The sequence below is a fragment of the Terrapene carolina genome, unplaced genomic scaffold (assembly GCF_002925995.2).
Source record: "Terrapene carolina triunguis isolate 2854851 unplaced genomic scaffold, T_m_triunguis-2.0 Scaffold67, whole genome shotgun sequence".
Taxonomy (NCBI): domain Eukaryota; kingdom Metazoa; phylum Chordata; order Testudines; family Emydidae; genus Terrapene; species Terrapene triunguis.
The window spans coordinates 36,934,627-36,949,893 of NW_020664418.1; the positions used below are offsets into that span (position 1 = coordinate 36,934,627).

Here is a 15,267-nt window from a genome sequence, read left to right on the forward strand (position 1 = left end):
ATCATCCATTGTAATTATGAATGTCTGAATCCTTTATCTCCATGATGTTATCAGATACTGTAGTGATGAATGGTATTTACATTCTTATGAGTAGATAACATGGTGTTTTAATAGTAAAGTTCCCATTGCTTGCATATATTGCTATTAATTTCCATGAAATATCTTGCAGGTACATAAATAAGTTATGTCGCCACTGACTATATTCATTTATACATGACAAAACAGAAAGCTCAGATCCAGATTATCTGTAAAACTTCTTTGCATCTCACAAGTCTGACTCTTAAGGAGGATCGCTCACTATCTAGTCTATGAATGGTGTTGTTAAACCTTGGGTTTGCATTCCAGGTTCTAACAGATAGATACTCCCTTTAATTATAGTCTTTCTCTGTTAGATCAGGATTGTCCCTTTTCATCTTGGCAGTGCACAACATTACACACATTATTGACGTAAAAATAGATCAAGACAATTTCTCTAAGAGGAAGTCTTTCATCTTCTCTACCACGTAAAAATGACACAGGGTCATTTGTCGTTTAAAATGTTGCTTTCTGTTGGCCTTTCTAGATACTAAGCAATAAAACGAGCAAATGTGCAACAGTGGCAAAGTCAAAGTTCAGCCCCCTTGTGAGTCTGCGTTTTAAGTCAGTCTTTAATTACATGATAACATGCTATTTTTAACTCAAAACTCCTGTCTAATTCAGTGCACAGGATGGACCTGCTCTGGGGATGCATTAGGGTTGAGTAGAGCTGCTTACACCAGTTAGCATGATCCCATTGAAAGGAAAATGGATACTTTCTATTTACAATTGCAGCAACCCACTGGTAAGTACTTTGAAATTGTTATTGAGGGAGCATTAGCCCCATTTCAAAGTTTGCCATTGGGAACTACCTGGTGGAAATATTTTTAGCTGGAAATACACTGTTTTAGCCACCTTTAAAGTCCTACTATTTATTTATGTTGCACTCACTGCACGCAGGACTTCGGTAGCGATAGTCAGCTCAGAATTCTTAACAACTTAAAAATATATAGAGCCTTTAGTGTTGGGACATATGGATTGGCAATATATTATTGAGAGGATCACATGAAACATGGCTACAAAAGAAAGATGGCATTTTAAAAAAGATAAGAGGCTGAATTTTAAAAACAGTGCACCAGGAATAAGAGAACTTGGAAATATGAGGCATATAAAGGAGTTTAGAAATAGAAAACAATATAAGAGGAAAATAGTATAACTGAAAGCAAAGTAAATGTCTTTTATGTCACTTCAGATACATTAGTTGTTCAATAGCTATACATGAAAATATGATGGTAGCTTATAAAACTGTGTTAAGCATTCTGAAATAAAACACATTGCATACAATACTCTGGGGGTTACTGAGACAGATTGAAAGAAAATATGTTCTGAATGTTGGATAAATGGATATGTTAGAAGCAATGATGTTAAATATTACTGCATAGTGGGAAAACAGAATTCTCCAAACAAGATTTTAAAGTGATTGAGGGTACTAGTAGGTTGTCTTTTCTCTTTGGGGAGACTTGATTAAAATTTACAGTACAATATATGTCAGGGGATAGATTATAATTTGAAATTTCTTTAGAATGGTCATAAAAAGAAAAACTGAGACCATGGCATGAAACCAAATTGAAAATTGAGGCTTAGCTCTTAATGTAATTTATTTTTTAATGAAATGATTTAAAGTTTGGATTGAACTTCTACTTGAAGACAATGAGCCATAGTATTTTGTTGCATAGGAAGAATCAGTTCAGTTCTAGTGGGTCGTTAATATTCTGGTGTTTGAGTTCTTTGGTGAAGAGATGATTCTTCCTCTCTTGTAACATAGGAATTGCCATTCTAGATAAGGCCAGTGTTGCATCTTGTTCAGTATCCTGTTTCTGACCGTTTCTAATGTCAGATACTTCAGTGAAAGGTGCGAGAAACCCCTGAGTGTATAGCTATGTAATAATGTGTCCATATTTTCTCTCTTTCTCATCATTATTATAAGAATCTAATCCTGTTCGGAATTGTGCTAAGCTTTTTGCCTTAATATTGCCTGGTGGCAATGAATTCCGCAGGTTAATTATGTGTAATGTAAAAATATATTTCCTTGTATCCATTTTAAATTTGCTACCTTTCAATTTCATCAACTGGCCTATTGTCCTTGTATTATGAGAGGGTAACTATGACCACCTGATTTACCTTCTCTATAATATTAATTGTTCTTTTAAAGCTCTGTTATATCACCTTGTATTTTTTTCCTCTCTAAACTAAACCATCTCAATCTTTCCAGTCTCTTTTCATAACATATCCCTTTTCCCTTACCATTGCTGCTCTCCCTTTCTTTGGAACGCAATAAATAAATGAACTGCTGAAGTACAAAAGCAGGTGGATTTCACTGGCATCATTTTGTAATGTTTTAAACTTCTTTACTGTGAACTCCTTTTGTGTAGCCTATAGAAAATGAACAAAATATGGCTTAATTCTAACCGCATATCTAACCAACAGCATGTTGTTGAAGTTCTAAAATCCTTTGGAATATTAAAGCTGTTCACTTTTGTAAAGTTCATTAACTCTTCCAAAGGTTGCTGTTCCTTTTAATCACACTTAAGTGTTGTATCACTATTCACCGTGCATAAAATGTCCTTGTTAATCTCTCTCACTCAGCAAAACAACTGAAAAGATTACTTCTTCTGTAATTAATTGAAGTGTAAAGGAAAGTGGAAATGGCATTGTAAAAGGTTGTAAATTCACTGCAAGTGGCTCTGAAGTGTTTTGTCTCAAAGAGGGCTAATTTTATTACAGTGTGAACAAGAATACTGTTGTTTTCTTGGTACTGTTTCCTAGATACAGAAGTCTTTCAAAAGCAAGTATCAGGTTGTTCTGGATTATGGCCTGAGACCTACATCAGAGTTTTAAGAGAAAAATTTGAACATGCGAGTATTACTTTCTCCCTCAGTGAGACTAATTTAAAGAGAGATTTTATCTTCATTGCTTTTATTCTTACAGATGATTTTTGTTCATGACTTTTGGAGTAAATGTAGAGCTGGATTGGCAGCATTGGAGCCTGTACCCCTGTCTTTGTCCACAGAGTAGAGACAGTATGGGCAATAGGAGTGGATACGTCTCCAGGCTGCCCAAGAGTGTGCTTCAGCCTGGTCTTAAATGGACCATCTCTAGGGAGAGAAATCTCCCTCCTTGGCCCATTTAATCCTTGTCCTCATTGCTGAGATGACTAGCAGTGGACCAGTTTGTAATACAGTTAACTCATAGCACCTCCTCATCATGTACACTGGGAAGTACCTTGGAGCCTGGAGAAGGAGGGCTCCTCAGCACCAGAGTGCGGGATGATTCTCCGGCTGCTTCATAATGTGAGTAAGGATATAACTCAGCGTGAGCATCACCTTTTGGTTCAACAATTCCAGCTTGTGTTGACTGTAATTATTTTGAGTATTTGTGATGTGAGGACTAGACCCATCAAGCCAGCACTTTCGTGCTCTGAAGTGATGCGATGATTTCCCTTTACCAGCAGGTGTCAGGATTCGACAGATTTAGTAGCGCGAGCTAGTGTCATTTTTGTTGTCTCCTATAATTAAAATCTTGTTTAGGCATTGCAGTCACACACAGGGGAGAGCAAACGTTCCAACCTAATGTCTAAAAAAATGAGCAATCACGGAGTGGGTGGTGGGATTCCAGGTGTGGTCATTTTTATAAAGCTGATCATCTGTACAAGGTTTGTGTGTAAGAAATATAGTGGTAGAAAGCAGCCATTCTCAGTCATTGTGATTATAAAACATGTCTGACACGGATGGCAGTGGTGCAGTTACCTGCTGACTACATGCACAATAAACCCTGCCATATAAACATTCCTAACCTTTCTATCCTGTGGACTAACTCTTTATGGGAGTTATGTTTATGCATCAAAGAAGAAATTAATGGCTTACATCTTAATGGTTTATATTTCACAGGCAATTTAGTTGCTCCAGCAATGGAGTAGAAATATTGATGGTAACACAGCATAATCTGTTATAAATAGTTTATAGTTTGGGGATTTTTTTTTTTATCTGTCATATTTCGATGTAGTCATTTTTATTGATTTTAAAGTGTACAGGTAATAACGATACAGAGAAGCAGAATAATAAGGTTTGAAAATGTCACGTACACTGAGGGCTTGTCCCCACATACAGCACTGCAGAGGTGCAGCGGCAGTGTTTAATGAAGATGCTACCTATGCCGACAGGAGAGCTTCTCCCGTCAGCGTAGGTACTCCACCTCCCCGACAGGCGGTAGCTATGTCAACAGGAGAAGACCTTCTAGCTACATAGCACTGTCTATACCAGGAGTTCGGTCGGTATAACTGTGTCGCTCGGGGATGTGGATTTTTCACACCTCTGAGCGCGACGTAGTAGTACAGAAACAAGTTTGCAGTGTAGACCAAGCCTAAAATCCTCATATTTTTATACTGTTTTACAAGTGTAAGATCCATCCTGGCATGAACACTTCAAATGCCAGTGCTGTTGCAAGTTTCTTTAAAGCAGAATCTTTGTGACTAGCATTTGCTGATCTAACAAAAGGTATCAACATGTTGCAAAGTTGCTCTTGCACAGATTTGTCCTCCTCCTTTTGGTTCCTTAGCAGGTGCTCTGTATTTTGCTGTCTTAGGGTACGTCTATACTTACCTCCGGGTCCGGCGGTAAGCAATCGATCTTCTGGGATCGATTTATCGCGTCTTGTCTAGACGCGATAAATCGATCCCGGATCAATCCCGGAAGTGCTCGCCGTCGACGCCGGTACTCCTGCTCCACGAGAGGAGTACGCGGAGTCGACGGGGGAGCTTTCCTGCCACGTGTGGACCCGCGGTAAGTTCAAACTAAGATACTTCGACTTCAGCTACGTTATTCATGTAGCTGAAGTTGCGTATCTTAGTTCGAAGTGGGGGGTTAGTGTGGACCAGCCCTTAACTTTGCATTTACCCAGGTGCAACTCCTTTAGCGCCAGAAAGCTTTCACTATCTGTGTTTTCCCAGTCAAGTTATTCTAGCCTCTTTGCTCAGGATTACGGGAGCAAATAACTCACCTATCAAAGAAGGAAATATTAAGGCAGATAACCAGAGCATTTCTAAGCAATGATTTCTTTTACTTTGGACACGCAAAACCAGAAAGTGTTTTAAATGGCTTTAAGTGAGGAATATGGCTTACATGCTTTGCTTACATAATGTACTTTATGAAAATACTTCAAAGAACCACTCCAATTAAATTTGCATTTCTCCTAGCAAATTCTGAAAAGGGAAAGTACTAAACTTTTAAACCTGAGCTGACATATACTTAAATCACAAGTGAAAGGCAGCATGTGATGGTTTCAGTCTGATCCCTAACGTAGTCTTTTTCATATTGTGAAACCAGCTACAGTTTTGGCTCAAGTCTTAAAATGATGCCACTAGAGGCTCTGATTGTAAATGAAAGGATATTTATTGGTGAAGCTAGTAGGAATGTCTGTGCAATACGGTCATGTACTCTGTATCTGGCTCCAGACAGTGCTGTAAGCCTCTCCCATTCTTGGGCACTAAATTTACAAGAATGTATTTTTAAAAAAGGGAATAAAAATGGAATGAGAATGTTTATTTGTATCTCAGCATATTGGAATAGAAGCTGAGCAAAGAGCATTATTAGTGTATTTTGCAACTTTACTAATGAAAGAATTACTGCCACTCATCTGTTTTAAACCTGTATGACTGATGGGAATCATGTAGTTTCTCAGGGAGAGGTGTAAATATTTTATTAAGCCATAGTTCGGCAGGACAAGTGTGAATTGTGAAGACTAATGTTTAGTGCTGACACAAAACATTGACATGAATGAGTAGATGGATAAATGCTGAGTTGCTCAATACCTGTTTGTAGAGTCCACTGATGATTCTGTTTTCTGCAAAATATTTTGTTGAAGTAATAACAAAAAATATTTAACTTACTCTGAGTCATTGTGTTGGATGGATATACTTTTGGGGGATCTTAATGTATAAAGGGACAGTATTCCACTGGGATTTTTCTGAGTGAATGGTATTGCATAGAGCAGTGTTTCCCAAACTTGGGATGCCACTTGTGTAGGGAAAGTCCCTGGCAGGCCGGGCCGGTTTGTTTACCTGCTGCGTCTGCAGGTCCGGCCGATCGCGGCTCCCAATGGGAGCTGCAGGAAGTGGCCAGGCCAATGGGGGCTGCAGGAAGCGGTGGCCAGTATGTCCCTCGGCTCGTGCCACTTCCAGCAGCTCCCATTGGCCTGGAGCAGCGAACCGCGGCCAGTGGGAGCCGCGATCGGCCGGACCTGCGGACACGGCAGGTAAACAAACCAGCCCGGCCCGCCAGGGGCTTTCCCTACACAAGTGGTGTCCCAAGTTTGGGAAACACTGGCATAGAGAATGTCAACATAGGTCACCACCACCTCTTGTGGACATGCACAAGGCACTGCCTGCAGTGTAACCAGTGTGATTCCACTGCTGGGGGCAGGGGCTCCAAGGGAGCACCTCTTGTGAGCTATGGAGCCCAGCTCTATCAGAACTCCCTGTGCAGTGGGGACTTGACGGTGAGGTGGGCGAAGGAAGCAGCTGTAGCAAGGACTGTGGACCTGCTGTGATGTGAATTCATTGGCCATTCCTTCTGCAGGAGGAGTGGTGCACAGGCACCACAGAGGCTGTTCTGGCCTTGAGGTCTGGAGCAGTGTTTACGAAGCAGCAGCAGAATCATCCGGCACTGTGGTGGTAAGGAGCTCTTCTCCAGGCTCCAAAGAACTCCTCAGCATACAGTGCAGTGATGTGGGCTTTTGTGCTGGAGGAAGGGTCTGGACTGCAGTGCTTAAGGAAGAATTATGGTTGTAGCCCTTTAAAACTCAGGATGCTGATTAACACTGTAAATAAATGGAGTGCCAATAAACTGATCAAGAGAAGTTTCTCATTTACACCCGTCATCTCAGATAGTGCAACCTCTGCAATGACCCAAGACTCTGCTTTTGAATTCAAATATTTCCACAAAAGCTCAGGACTTTTCTAAAATTTAGAGCTGAAGTATTAGCGTTATTAACAACTGCAGCAGCTGTGCTGGCCCCATCCAGACCAGGCAGGGAAAAGGCCCCTCAGCCTAGCATCACTGCTACTTATCAAATTATTTATTTATTTAGATATAACATTATTCTTATCTATCTATTTATTATCTATGTTGTGGTAGCGCCAGGGCCAGCTCCAGGCACCAGCTGAGCAAGCTCGTGCTTGGAGTGGCAGATTCTAAGGGGCGGTTTCCCTCCAATTCTTTTTTTTTATTATTTTGCTTCGCCGCTTTGGCCGCCCCGCAGGTTTTTTTTTTTTTTTTTGGTTCACAGCTCTAGCCGCCCTGTAGGGGGTGGTGGCACAGAGGAGGAGAGCGCCCTGCTGGGAGCGGGCTGCGTACTCCGTCTGCCCCAGCTGGTGCCAGGTCTGCAGCAAGCCTGGCAGGGCAGCCCGTGTCCTTCCCTCCTCGCCGCCCAGAGCGGCGTGGAGCCTTCCCGGCAGGCAGCGCAGTGGGAAGGGACGCGTGGCAAGCGCCCCGCTGAAGGAAGCCCTGGCCGCTCCCCTTCTCTCTCCTCCCGCTAGCTGGGGCACATCTGCAGCGCAGGGAGTCCCCCTAGACCCTGGCTCCGGCCGCCCCGCACGTTTTTTTTTTTTTTTTTGCTTGGGGCGGCAAAAAAGTCAAAGCCGGTCCTGGGTAGCGCCTAACAGCCCCACTTGTGGACCTGGGCACCATTGTGCTAGCTGCTGTACAAACACAGAACAAAAAGACAGTCCCTGCCCTAAAGACCTTACATTAAAAAAGAATGCCCATACAAAAGCTCCAAGCACCCTGAGCATAATTAAACTTGCAATAACCACCCAGAAGCATTAATACTAATATACAAATAAATTAACTTCATTAATCAAAGGTAGTAATTTACCTCAGTCAACAGAAGTACAAACACTCCAGAAAAGCCTCTCACTTTCCCCCAGTCATGCCCAGGAACATACCCGGGTCCTTCCCCCAAAACCCCACCAAACAAGTGGCAGAGCAAGGAAAATTTATACCAGAGGTAGTCTGGGGCTAAGCTAGCGTGGGAAAGCACAGCACTGGAGATAAGTGAGTCTTGGAGCTAATGAAACTTCCAAATAAATATCAGTAAATTTTGTGTGTGAATGAGGAATGATGTTAAGTGATAACCATGAGTGTGCCCTAATTGGCTCAAAAGGAAGTACCCCACTATTAAAAGGCACTCCTAGATTATTCACATCATTAGTACCCATGGCTGGATCCTCCAATCCATAACAAATAGTCTAAACTTCATCCCCTGGATGTCAGTACAAATGACGTCTTGGGTCAGGTGTTCAAAAGAGCTCTGCTTCCATTTAGGCACCAAAATAAGCAGCCAGGTTTTAGAAGATAGATGTTAAAGAATTCAGCATCTTGTCTGTAAGAGCCATAGTGACAGCTACTAAGTACTGCTGGAAATCTGGCTCCATGTCTAGTGACTGTGTAGCACTTTGTGTATTTCCCACCTCCGTCCATTTGTCACAACTGGGGATGCTGTTGAGTGGGTTTATCTTGAGTAAAATTTTGAACAGCACATAGGTGATTTAGGAGGCTAAGTCTCATTTTCAAAAGTGATTGAGGCAGTTAGCAGCCAAAGTTTCATTGAAAGTTAATGGGCTCCTAAATGACTAGGTAATTTTTGAAAATGAGTCTTAGAATGGGATTTTCAGAAGTGCCTAAGCAAGGTAAGGTGCCTAACTCCAATGGACTTTCAATGGCACTTCTGAAAATCCAGTCATAGTCCCCTAAGTCACTTAGTCCCAGATCCTCAAAGATATTTCCTAACACCCATTGAATATCTTTGAGGATCTGGGCCTTACATCTTTTTGAAAATTTTACCCATGTTTAAATGAATCTTGTGCTAAAATGTAGAGAGAGATTATTTTTAGAAGGAAATAAAGAATTTCATTAGGTGATGAGGTGCATAGATCCTTTGCAAGCACTTAACCTTTAGTATTAGAACTTTCCCAAGCTAAGCAAGCCCTGTCTCCAGCTGCTGGTACATGTTTCTGTGCTTTGTATGCCACCAGGGTGGATATCTTTAATGTTGAAGGCAATTGAGTGTGTTAACTTTTGTGTCTATGCAATCAGAATAGAACTGTAGGCAGCAAGCAGTTAGAGTTTTTTCCCTGTTTGAAAAGTGAAGCTTTACAAAAAAATAAAATGTAGATATTTTTATTTCTGTGATCTGTCACCCAGCTGAGCTGCATAACTCTGAGATCAGAGAAACTTTTCATTCCCTGATGTTGGATAGGTTTTGAAAAGCAGTCAGCATTGAGTGGTGTTGAAAAGGCGGGTGCATATACCAGTCTCCTGTTATTTATGGTGTCCATTCTATGGAGAGAGAATATCTTTTTCAGGAGGATGGCTTAAACACAAAATTAAATGATGCTCTCTGGGCTCGATTCTCCATTGATCTGCAATCATTCACAGCTATGAAAGTGGGTGGCAAACGCTACCAAATCAATGTGTGATCTAGGGATTGAAAGCGCTGTATAACAAATAAATATTACACAAGCTGCAAGGCCCTCTGTGTGGTTACAAGAATTGGGGCTGTCAATTAATTGCAGTTAACTCATGCAATTAACTCAAAAAAATTAATCTCGATTTAAAAAATTAATCGCAATTAATCACAGTTGTAATCACACTATTAAACAATAGAATACCAATTGAAATTTAAATATTGGATATTTTTCTGCATTTTCATATGTATTGTATTCTGTGTTGTAATTGAAATCAGATTGTATATTATTTTTGATTATAAATATTTGCACTGTAAAAATGATAAACAAAAGAAATAGTATTTTTCAATTCACCATATACAAGTACTGTAGTACGATCTTTGTTGTGAAAGTGCAACTTACAAATGTAGATTTATTTATTTTTGTTACATAACTGCACTCAAAAACAAAACAATATAAAACTTCAGAGCCTACAAGTCCACTGAGTCCTATTTCTTGTTCAGCCAATTGCTAAGAGAAACAAGTTTGTTTACATTTACAGGAGAGAATGCTGCCTTCTTCTTATTTACAATGTCACGAGAAAGTGAGAACAGGCATTTGCATGGCACTTTTGTAGTTGGCATTGCAAGGTATTTACATGCCAGATACGGTAAACATTCGTATGCCTCTTCATGCTTCGGCCATCATTCCAGAGGACATGCTTCCATGCTGATGACGCTCGTTTAAAAAAAAAAAAAAGTTAACTAAATTTGTGACTGAACTCCTTCGGGGACAATTGTATGTCCCCTGCTCTGTTTTACCCACATTCTGCTGTATATTTCATGTTATAGCAATTTCCAATGATGATCCAGTACATGTTGTTCATTTTAAGAACGCTTTCACTGCAGATTTGACAAAACACAAAGAAGGTATCAATGTGAGATTTCTAAAGGTAGCTATAGCACTCGACCCAAGGTTTAAGAATCTGAAGTGCCTTCCAAAATCTGAGAGGGACGAGGTGTGGATCATGCTTTCAGAAGTCTTAAAAGAGCGATACCCCGATGTGGAAACTACAAAACCTGAACCACCAAAAAATAAAATCAACCTTCTGCTGGTGGCATCTGACTCAGATAATGAAAATGAACATTCATCGGTCTACACTACTTTGGATTGTTATCGAGCAGAACCCGTCATCATCATGCACACATGTCCCCTGGAATGGTGGTTGAAGCATGAAGGACATATGAATTTTTAGCGCATCTGGCACGTAAATACCTTGTGATGCCGGCTACAACAATGCCATGAGAACACCTCTTCTCACTTTCAGGTGACATTGTAAACAAGAAGTGGGCAGCGTTATCGCCTGCAAATATGAACAAACTTGTTTGTCTGAGCGATTGGCTGAACATGTAGGACTGAGTGGACTTGCAGGCTCTAAAATTTTACATCAGAGGTCGGCAACCTTTGGCACGCAGCTCGCCAGGGTAAGCACTCTGGCGGGTCGGGCCAGTTTGTTTACTTGCCGCGTCCACAGGTTCGGCCGATCGCGGCTCCCACTGGCCGCGGTTCACTGTCCCAGGCCAATGGGGGCAGCGGCTAGCACATCCCTCGGCCCGCGCTGCTTCCCGCCGCTTCCATTGGCCTGGAGCGGCGAACTGCGGCCAGTGGGAGCCGCGATCAGCTGAACCTGCGGACGCGGCAGGTAAACAAACCAGCCCAGCCCACAAGGGTGCTTACCGACCCTGGTTTTACATTGTTTGTTTTATGTTTGAATGCAGTTTTTTGTACATAATTCTACATTTATAAGTTTAACTTTCATGATAAAGAGATTGTACTACAGTACTTGTATTAGGTGAATTGAAAAATACAAGTATTTGCACTGTGAAAAAAAAAGAAATAGTAATCAAAAATAAATATAAAGTGAGTACTATACACTTTGTATTCTGTGTTGTAATTGAAATCAATATATTTGAAAATGTAGAAAAAAATCCATAAATATTTAAATAAATGGTATTCTATTATGGTTTAACAGTGCGATTAATCGCGTGATTAATTTTTTTAATCTCTTGACAGCCCTAACAAGAATATAAGCAGCACAAACGCTGTACTTCAGGAAAATGCTTAAAATGCCAAATGGCTGCTGTGAAAGGAGGAGACTATGGTATATAGAGCTGGTTACTATCTGATCTTTTGTGATCCTAAGCTCAGGAGGCTTCTGTGCTGAGAGCATGTATTTTTGACATACATTGCCACACCCTTGCAGGGACACAGGAAACACTGTGATTCTGCCGCTGACTACCAAGGCCCAGATTCTTCCTCGGCATTGTGTGGGCGCAATGGGGCGGGGGCATAAGGAGTCTTCCCTCGCACTTTGCATGGCCCATGTTAGGAACAAACAGAATTGCAGGCCTTGTGCTTTGGGGAGTAGAGGGGCTGCTCTTTCCCTGATTCTTATGGCATATACGAAGCCCCAAAGGGGACAGGAAGGGTGGGAGGAGGTGAGATCATGGCTTCACACAGCCTAATGAGGGCAAATCCACCACAGCAGTAAGAGGAAGTGAAGCCTCATTGTATCACTGTTTAAATCAGCTTAGAGTGGTATCCCTGTTTCAACCCACCACTGGCAGTGACTGTGAGCTAACCGTGATTAGGACAGGCGACTGGAAACCTGCCTACATGGTTTCTGTTTCTGGCTTTACCACTGATTTGTCAAATCCTTGGGCAAGTCACTTCACCCCTTTGTGAATTGTACTTTCCAAACCCACGGGGATGCTGTGAAGCTTGTTTAATGTTTGTAAAGTATAAAGTCCTTGAAAGGAAGATGCTATATCAGTGCAATATATTATTGTATAAGTAGGCAGTGAATGCTGCAGATTATATATTTTATGTATTATTTTATTATTAAATGTTCTCATGCCTTGTGACATATGAGGCAACCCAGTGTTTCCTCCTCCGTATGTCTAATGCCATGTTTCTTGCTTCCTCATAGTCTGTTTCCATGACAGCAACATCTTTCTCAAGGGTGTTCTCATATGTCATCTGTTGTCCTCCTCTTTTTCCCTCTTCCTCCAAGTGGTATCCAATCGGGGTTTTGTCTAGGATTACAGTTTTTTTTTTTTTTTTTTTTTTTTTTTTACATCAATACAACATGGCCAAACCGCTTTATCCTTCTTTCTCGGATCATTGTCACTATAGTCTGTTGGCCAGTCCTTTTGTAACACGTCAGCATTACAGTAGAACTTCAGAGTTACAAACATCAGAGTTACGAACTGACCAGTCAACTACACACCTCATTTGGAACTGGAAGTACACCATCAGGCAGCAGCAGAGACCAAAAAAAAATAAGCAAATACAGTACAGTTTTTTGTTAAACATAAACTACTAAAAAAATAAAGGGAGAGCAGCATTTTTCTTCTTCATAGTAAAGTTTCAAAGCTGTATTAAATCAATGTTCACTTGTAAACTTTTGAAAGAACAACCATAACATTTTGTTCAGAATTACGAACATTTCAGAGTTATGAACATCTTCCATTCCCGAGATGTTTGTAACTCTGAGGTTCTGCTGTAGTTACTTTATCCCACCAGCTGACACCAAGTATTCTCCACAAGCATCTCTTTGCCAAGTTTCAGAAGCATGTAACAATGGATCACAATAACACTGTATAACTTTATCTTGGCTCTTCTATGAATTTCCTTAGTTTTCCAAATATTTGCCAGTTTTGAAAAACTCCACTTGCCTTTCCAGTTCTTGCTTTCACCTCCTTATGGAGATGGCCATCAGCACTGCTTGTGCTTCCAAGATATACAGACTTGTTAACTCTGCTGTATTCTTCGCTCTCAATCACATATACACCATAATTGCTGATTCCGCTTTCAAAGATCATGACTTTAATTTTTTTTTCACTGATTTTTTAATCCTACTTTGGCAGCCTCGTATTTGACATTGATAATGGTCTTTTTTGTGGACATTGCAGAGAAGGAAAAAGCCTATATGGAAAGGCAAATGAATGGGGCATGCAGCCATTCTCTCCTTTCCAGTTTAAACTGCACTTAGGTTTTGAAAGATAATAAAAATAAACCATTGTTTACATAGTACAGCCCAAATCCCCACCCTGTCCCTCAGTGGACGTGGACCCAGCTGTGTGTGGAGAAAAGGAAAATAGGATGCAAGGGTCCATACTGGGTGGAGCATGGTTCTATGGGGATAGGAGGTGCTAGCATGTCCATGACTGGCAGCTACTTGGGTGGCAGGGCTGGAGGTGTCACTATTACTGCAAGGATTCTATGAATGGGGGCAAGCGTTATGGGGGTGAGAGGGACTTTCCCTCCCCAACCTTGTACTATCCTGTCGAGGCCCTGTTCAGTGCAGATGCTGGTCTTATGCATCTTCATCCCTGGTACCCCTGTGTGAATTATTATATGGTTGCACCTCTGATCCCACTATAGTTGGTCCCCAACCCCTGTCATAAGGAGCTTCACTGCTCCCCTGCAGCCTGAGGATCAGAGGAGTCTTCTCCGATGGAGCTCTCCAGCACTCAGCCAAATTACAGAGATTAGGGTCTGGGGGCAGGATTTGGGCTACTGCTACCTGAACTGACTTTAGTTTCCTTGTAGGGCAGCACCTATGGCATGTCATCTTTCTACTGAAATCCTGTTTGGTATTTTACTTTAATTTTGTGCTGTGTGAGTTGTTTTGAAATCAGACAGTACATTATGAGTCAGGGCAAAGAAATTCGACAGCCCTTTGACATATTGAAAAGTGTGAGGGTGCCTATTACAATATTCACAGCATCATTTTTCATATTGAAGATTTGCACAAGCTTGTTTGAGTTACTCAGCATAAAATCAATGATTGCAGAGGGGCACGCTCATTAGAACAGATTCTGGTTCTCTAGAGATCCCAGAAAAAAACCCAACAGTTTCTTAAACTAATATATCTAAATTCATTGAAGTGTGGCTTGTGCCATCAGTGAAGTGATACAGAAAATTTATTTCTTCACAGCATTGTCCCTGCCAATTCCCTCTTTCCACAGCACTCCCACTTGCTTGCCTTCTTCCTGCTTGCAATATACATATAAAGTAAAATGAAAGTGACTGTGTAAAATGCACCTTCTTACTCTGGAGATTTGCCCCTTGCATATATTCATATCTGCTGACTTTAGTGACTAAAACAAGTTTTTACTGCTCTTTACCCTATGAGCTCAACAGAGCTGAGAGAGAGTGTGCTCGAGGCTATTCCTTGTGCATCATCAGCAGAATTGTTTTCTAAGTTCCAGTCGCAGGGCCAATCATTTATACTCATGCAGCCCCAATGAAAGGCAAGAGTTACCGGAGGCATAATTTGAAGGGAATGGGGCTGTACAGGGGTAACTGGGTGGAGAATTTGACCTTTATTACTGGTGACAATGCTAAAGGAGGAAAGAGATCACTTGACTTTTAGAGTATGTATACACTGCAGTTAGACACCTGCAGCTGGCCTGTGCCTGCTGACTCAAGCTCACGGGGCTGTTTAATTATGATGTAGACCAGGGGTCGGCAACGTTCGGCACGCGGCTCGCCAGGGTAAGCACCCTGGCGGGCCGGGCCAGTTTTATTTACCTGCTGACGCGGCAGGTTCGGCCGATCGCGGCCCCCACTGGCCGCGGTTCGCCGTCCCGGGCCAATGGGGGCGGCGAGAAGCGGCGCGGACGAGCGATGTGCTGGCCACGGCTTCTCGCCACCCCCATTGGCCCAGGACGGCAAACCGCGGCCAG

At 41.7% G+C, this 15,267-nt stretch overlaps 1 protein-coding gene across 1 annotated transcript in view; it reads left to right on the forward strand.

The window, feature by feature from the left end:
- Nucleotides 1–708: 708 nt before the first annotated feature.
- MTHFS (methenyltetrahydrofolate synthetase) overlaps nucleotides 709–15,267 on the forward strand; it is an 18,062-nt gene continuing 3,503 nt past the window's right edge. The window contains exon 1 of the mRNA XM_026648332.2: nucleotides 709–820. Within this exon, the coding sequence (XP_026504117.1) occupies nucleotides 784–820 (37 nt within the window). The 5' untranslated portion in view covers nucleotides 709–783. The remainder of the gene's footprint in view (nucleotides 821–15,267) is intronic.